This window comes from Alligator sinensis, unplaced genomic scaffold, assembly GCF_000455745.1.
Source record: "Alligator sinensis unplaced genomic scaffold, ASM45574v1 scaffold569_1, whole genome shotgun sequence".
Classification (NCBI taxonomy): domain Eukaryota; kingdom Metazoa; phylum Chordata; order Crocodylia; family Alligatoridae; genus Alligator; species Alligator sinensis.
In genome coordinates this window covers 1,878,371-1,885,724 of record NW_005841914.1, presented here as the reverse complement: position 1 = coordinate 1,885,724, position 7,354 = coordinate 1,878,371, and the positions used below count along the sequence as shown (strand labels likewise).

At 48.7% G+C, this 7,354-nt stretch overlaps 1 protein-coding gene across 1 annotated transcript; it reads right to left on the bottom strand.

Moving 5' to 3' along the window:
* Nucleotides 1-531: 531 nt before the first annotated feature.
* Nucleotides 532-7,350, bottom strand: CPTP (ceramide-1-phosphate transfer protein; the record flags this gene model as incomplete). The annotated part of the gene is made up of 2 exons (XM_006018838.2): nucleotides 532-6,678; nucleotides 7,253-7,350. Coding segments are annotated over 2 exons (621 nt in total), but the record flags the coding sequence as incomplete, so codon positions are not given.
* Between the last annotated feature and the right edge of the window lie 4 nt (nucleotides 7,351-7,354).

The window sequence follows — 7,354 nt, the reverse complement described above, 5'->3', positions numbered from 1 at the left end:
CTCTTTTCCTGCGACGAAGGATTGTTTGCCGCTTGCTGCAGTGACTCTGCGGCAGGATGAATGCAAGCGTGTGATCAGGAGCCTTATTCTGGGCCCCGGCTACTGCTTATCTCCAGCAGACGTTTTGTGCACAAAAGGGGCCCTGAATAGGACAGCAGCAGCTCAGGGCCTGTTAGCGAAACCAGACCGTCCTCTGCGAGGCGAGAGCAGACGTCGCCAGGGAATGGTCAGATCTGCTGCCCTTGGACCTGATCTTCCCCTTCTGCTGAGCCGTTGCTTTGTTTGAACTGGAAGGGAAATCCATCAGCTTACAGGTGGGCACGCAGAGTCCCCTTTGCACATGCGTGGGCAGAGATGACGTGGTGACCAGTCACCCCACATGTGCTTCTTAGGCTCCTCTGGGCATGCACTAACCAGTCACTCCAGGCCCTCGCCTCCCCTGCCTTGACTGATGGTGTGATGGGGGTTTCCGCTCTTGCTGGTGTTGTGCTTTCCAGCTGGGTGCAAGGGGTTGATGTGGCCGTCTGCGCCAATCTTTGAGTCGCCGGCTGCCTCTGAACGCAAGGGGCTGGATCCACGGCACGGGGGAGGGACTGGTATTGCATGGGGTCTGTGCTCACACGGGTGGGATGTGCAAGCCCTGTGCTCGCAGGCAGAATCGAGACCGGGTCTTGGCTTCTCTTCAGACTCGGGTCTGGATTGGGACCATGCCCACCTGCATGTACCGGGAGGGAGGGGTGAGCATTAGAAAGCCCCTTAGCCACTCTGCCTGGGATGAGTGTGTCCCCCTGTGCAGAGCAAAGTCACGCTATGGTTTAGACTTGCCTGAAGCCCTTGAGAGACTCCCTTCAGCTGGCAGATAAGAAATGAAAATGCCCTGTTGTTACAACAAATACAGCCCCTTCCTCACTTGGTCCTTTGGGAGGGCTCACTTCAAACACCAAAGCAGGTGGGCACAGATGCCCTCTTCCCCCCCGGCCCCAGCTCGAACCAGGTGAAGACTTCAGTGCAATGGCAAAGGCTGGCGATCTGGGCCCGTGATTAATGTCACGTGCAGGGGCAGCGGTAACGAGACGGCAGGCCCCGGCGCCTTTCAGACAAGGCTGCTCCGTGACTCCGAGTTAACGACGCTGTCGTTTGCCTACCAAATAAGTGCTGTAGCTCATGTTCCTTATTGAGCAATTACAGAGGAATTATATATCTCCCAGTCGCTTCAGATACGGGGGCAGCCAATAACTCTTCTCTCGCCTGTCACTTGCTCATTTTACATCGAGGTCGTGCTGTTCCTTTAAGTAATAATTTCCATCCCTGGTGGGTCATAAACTCTCACTATTGCTGTGATAAATCTAAGGGGCTTGGGGAGCCGATTAAAGCACGTACAATTGTATTTGACATCTCAGGTTTCATTGTGGGACAGAGCTGACCTCAGGGTTATTTTTCTGCTCTCACCATTAGTTCAAGGGGACGACGGGTGAGAGGAGTTCTGGAATGGAGATGTTTTACCTGGTAAATTCACTTTTTTCCACCTGCCTAGGGCCAGTCCTGATTTTCCTGCCAAACCTGATGCTGGGAGTGCATTGACAAAGAATGTGAATTTGCTGGGCGTGTGGATGCCAAAGGCTTTCTATAAGCTCCTGGGGAAAGGGACAGCAATAAAAATGCCATCCAACTCCATTTTAGAAATCCAAGTGATGGGACTTGTTTCATTGAGACAGTCAGCCAATGGCCAGTTGATGGTCCCTGCTCAAACCCCTAAACCTTTGTGGTCTACTGATAGCTAATCACTCCACGATGGACAAATCTCTCAAGCTCAAGAGATAAGAAGCTGAAAGCTCGGATGCGAAGCTCCCCCTTTTGGGTCTGCTGACATTTCACTCTGTGAAGCAGCGAACAGACAGGGACAGCTCTGGCTGGAGGTTTGCTCTCAAACCCGCTTTGGACAAATGTTTTCCAAGAGCACCGCTCTTAAATTACAAGCATTGTCCTCCTCAGGCTACTTTACACAGGCTCCAGGGAACCGAGGGACTGTCCACCCTTCCGGTACCAGGATCCTACGTAACACCATGCAACTGTTTGGGGAAGCCCTTTCATCCTGCTGAGCCTTGGGAAATAAAACAAGGAGAGGAGCCATTCCTAAGCAGAGAACACATGTTCTGAAACCAGGTCAGACGCTACGTGGCTTTGTGAATAAATTATTCAGCCTTCTCCCCTGACAGGCCAGCTGGGGTTTGAGGGCAGTGATGATGAAATGCCATTAGAAGAATGTAAAATAGTTGTTGTGAAGACATGGAGTCAAACATTAAATGCTGCCATTAAGTGCAGGCAGCTTCTCCAGGGACGCACGGCGCATTTCTCCTGTTCCAGATGCTCTCTCCTCATCTTGGCTATTCGCTCTCGTTGGGACCTATTATTGCACAACCTTTCACATTCTTCCCGAGGTACCGAATTTATTCTCCCATCCCCACATTCTTTGAGCCTTTTCATCCAAAGGCACAGAGACTCATTTTTCAGCTAAAGCTCCCTATGTTGCAACCTTTGCTGGTTTTCAAATTGCACTGGGAAAAAAACTCTGTGTAAAGGTGACCTGCAGTGCAATATGGCTGAGGTTTATTTTTAAGAGAGCAGTAGATGGATGCACTCAGAGACCCAGGGTCAGGGTAGGAGCTAGTCACAGGCAGGAGGAATTGCAAACACTTTTTCTCTTTAAGTCTAAGAGACTGGCCCACGGACCTCTGAACCTCACTCGATTGTTGCTGGAATATGCTTGGGCAGGCAGCTTCACCGTGCAGTGGAAAAGTAAGTGGTGCTGCTATTTTTTACAAGAGACATTGGTCAGATTTCTCTCCTATGGCATTGCTACATCTTTAATGGAAATAATGAGGTATGCTTTAGAGCGTGACAGTGCATCTACTTTAGGACCAAAGTTTTTCCATCAGCATCACGTCACAGGAAGACTGATCATACTGAGCACCTACCTCTGGACTTAGCCCCCAGGTCTGCTGCTCTTTTTATTTGCTCAGCTTTTATTTATGCCCCACTATTAATACACAGCAGAGGCACTAGTCTCCGCTTCTGGACTGGAACACTGCTTTCCTTAAGTGTTTTAGGGACGTGACGTTAGGTTCATTCCTGCGTCGTCTCACCTTGTGAGAGCAAACTAAATTGTAGGCTTCCTGAGCTGGAGTGGAAGTTATCGTACACTGCTTGATGGCACCAGCGCAAGCTTCTTACTGAGGTTTCTTTGAACCATTGTCACCCCTTCAAGAAAAGTCCAGGGTGCAAAGGTAGGAACAGGAGCAGTGTGAATCACAGTTCATGGTTCAAGTATGCAAGTTATATTTGAAGACTAAGCACAAATTTGTGGAGGAGCAGGAGTAATTTAACACCTGGCTGATTCAAGGGCAACATGCATAAAAGCAGCAGATAGCTGCTCAGTATTTCAGCCTCCTCTTCCAAAATGTTCAGCTAATAAGCTCCATCTGGTGCACTAGTGCACTCATTGCAACCAGATACCTTTTTTTTTTTTTTTGGATCTAATAAAAAGTCACAAAAAATCATCATAATCTCTGAACTAAGAGTTCTAGAGGTTTGCATTTCTCATTGCAACCTGATTTTAAAAAGGAGCATTCATCCCTGCAGTCGTAGCTCCGCTTATCGAGCAACAGTCCGTGTTTCAAAGTGGGCCTGACCTGCAGACAGCACATTCAGAAGTCAGTGGGGATCTGCACCAATTGCCAGGCTCCACCATTAATGAGCAGCTTTGAACAGAGGCAAGGGGAGCCGAAGTGGCCAAGAGATCTTAGACAAGTGGCAGAGTGCAGCGAGCAAAGAACAGTGCTGGAAGCGGTGCAGTTCTCATTGAGCAGCACACACACGGAGAAGTGGGCTAGAGATGTTACCGAGATGGCAGCCAGCAGCTTGCCTTGTGTATTTTTGTACGGGTGCGTTTCTGAAGCAGCCCAATATATAAACCCCCTACCCTGAATAAAAAGGGGAATTAGTATAAACAGCACACGGAGAGGTAGCACCGACAGGCCGACTTTAATGGGAAAAAACAAAGGCAAGTAAGTTATTTTTCAACTCCTGCCCTTAAACTTTTGGTCTGACGAGATGAGTGCTTAGCTTGGACATATCAACGGAGAACAAACAAACCACCTGTACACGTGGTAAAACTGCTGTCTTTGTATTAATCCCGCGGAACACAAACATTACATCCATTTCTGAGCAATACATGGCACAAAACCATCAAGAAGCAACACAATATGCCCCAAAAGCACCTAGTCATGGAATACCAGCTGCCTCTCATCAGGAGAGGCTGAACTGAGAAAGTTTTTATGCTGGCTATCACAGAATAAAACATCCCCGAGTATTTCTTAAAAGGTGGCACATGGAGCTACCTGGATTGTCATCATGCATAATTTGCTCCATGGCACTGTGTGCAAAAGCAGCAATTTTAAAGGTCAAAAATCTTCACGTGGAAGGAGAACAACACATTTCACAAAGCTTTCTTAGAGCATGGACACACACCTACCATGGTTAAGAGGTATTTATCATGGCTGGCACTGGACAGGAAAACCTTCCTTTCCAAGTCCCTTAGCTAAACAGTTTTCCATAGAGAGACACCAGTCATCCAGACAGAGGTGCATTCTGCACACATCAGTTAAGGGTTTGGTCTCGTTTGTAATCAACAAGCTAAGCTGCTAATTACCCAGCTGCTCACGACAGCACGCTTTGCATCAAGCCAAAGGTCACACAGGCCTTCCAACATCTGAAAGAGGGAGGCATTCCTGTATGACAGCGCTCTGTGGGAGCAAGTTATTTTATGTAATTTAACGGAGAACAGTGTTAACTAGACTGAACCTTGTAAGGTAATACTGAATTCTTGTATCCCACAGAATAAAATCAGCAGCCATTCAAGTGTCTAGGGTGATCTTGTTTTAGTGGTTTTCAGAACACGGGTAGCGGTAGTGCCTCTCACGATACAAAACACTGCCAGGGCTTTCAAAATTCAAGTATGCTGCCTTATTTACATGTCCCTTCTTATTTATCCTATACTTCAGCAAACAGGAATCCACACTAAAATAGCAATAGAACTTGCATGAATATTTACCTTCTGTTTAAAACCTAACATTTAGTTGGTCTGGAAACCATTAAAGCTTCGGGGAGAGGCGGGGGAAGAAGCCGCACACAGATTTGATATACAGCACAAGTTACAATCATCCCAACAAGCCCAAGGCATTTTGTTTCTCCAAGCCTCCAGCATTCCCTTTGTTTCCTCAAGCTTATTATAGTGTTATGTAGTGTCTATATATACAGCCCTCAAAATGCATAAAACTCCGCACTGTTCTGTGGCTTAGTATCATGCAGCATACACTAAAGCAGCTTCCTCAACTCAGAACAGCAAAGAGCAAGAGGGGATAGAAAGAAGGAATAGAAAAGGATTCCCTGCTCTGACATGCCTGCATAGAAAGGGAGAGACAAATACATTACTGTATCACAGTTCAATGCTCCTGAACTCTTTTGGAGGGGAGGGGAAAGCAGAGGGGAACACGCAAGAATGATCTGCTATTAACGACAAACAATTTTCAAGAAGGAGATCTATGCTCAACTGCTCCTTCCAAGAGCGAGCATCACAGTTACCAGAGCCCAGGAATAAAAGTGCATCAAACTAAAAAGCAAAATTCAAGGCTCTGGTATGTCCCAAGGATTTCTCCCTCGTCCCTGAACAGGAGGCTGAACAGACCTCCCCAGTGTTCTTGCTTCAAGGTGAAAATTAAGCGATCCTTCATTTCTGGGTCCTACGTTCAGTTTTCTAAAGAACTAAAAATCAGATAAAGTTTGGAAAGGAACCCAGGAGACAGGAGAGAGATGAAGAATCCCTTGAAGCAAGAGCAATACCATATGGCTTTGGAATGGTCTGAGTTTCTTTCAACAAAAACAGGAGCCAAAACATGGATGCTATCATGAGACTCAAGAAAAGCACTGATTTGGCTGCAGTCTAATAGCAATATATGAGAGTTGACAATGGAACAGAAGAGGAAAGACCCCAAGCTTTAGTGCAGATCAGCAGGTTCTAGTTTACACGTGTGCACAGCGATAAGGAGCGTGGGTCCTTGCAAGCCACACTACCGAGACAACGTGATCAAACCCCCCCCTCAAGGAAGGTCGAGCATTTTATGCTTTGCATACAGCTCCTCTGTGATCTCATAGACTTTGCAGACATAAGGCAAGGCTTCCCCCAGCATATCTACCGCCTCCTCGGGAGTGCCAAGATTCATGTTTTCCAGGAACGCGTTTCGGGTGGGCAACGCACAGAAAGCCAGCGTGGCGGCCTTGCGAATAACCCAGGGGTGGTAGTTTGCCAAGGAGGCGTTATACGAGTCTGTGCAGATCACAGACGTCTTGGAGTCCTCCTGGCTGGTCCTCAGCCCCTCGAGAAACATCTGCAGCCAGTGAAGGGCTCGGTGGAGGCGCAAGACGGTCCGGCAGCCCGACTCTGGGCACTCCCCTCGGTTTTTGAGACTGACCAAGCCGCTGGCCAACTCGTACTCCACCATGGTCTGAAGAGTCTCGTATCTCTCCCGCTGGTCGCTGCTGCGGTACTTCTCCATGATCTGTATCTTGGTCACCGCGTCTTTTGACACGAAGGAAAAAATCGTGCCCAGGCTGTTCAGAAACCTACGGTCAGAACCACAAAAACCTCATTACGCAACAGGAAGAGGGAGCTGCCGAAACAGCAGCAGCAGCAATAAAACAACCAAAGCTCCGAGATTGAGCGGAGTTTAGGGGACACGCCAGAACAGGGAGAAGGAATATATACAGGAAAATACGGCAGCGCGGTCTCTTGAGAGCAGAGGCACGGCCTTTGTAGGCTCCCGGCTGCTTCCCATCACCTCCCCGTTTCAGAGGCTCGGTTATTTATTACCGTATTTATCTACTTGAGGAGGAGCTGGAACAAAGGAGGAGCAGCAGGTGGGAGGAGGAGGGGCCGAACACAAAGCAGGGGGGGAGTCTATTTAGGGCAGAAAATACCCCCCTGCAGGGGTGGGGGGTAAGGAATAGGTGTGTGTGGTGTGTATGATAATATGGTAGGAGTTAACATAAGGCAGGTGGGAGAATACGGTACTGATAGGGAGGCACGGAGAATATGGTACTAGGAGGGAGACAGGCAGCGCGTGCACGCGGGAGAATACGGTACCAGAAGGGCGGTGCGCGTGCACGCGGGAGAATACAGCCCCGGCTCCCCCCTTACCTGATGAGCCCGTTCCAGCCGCGCAGGTAGGGGTCCATGAGCACGGTCTGCTCCGCCGTGAGGCAGGCCCGAAAGGCGGCCAGCACCTCCCGCAGGCAGGAG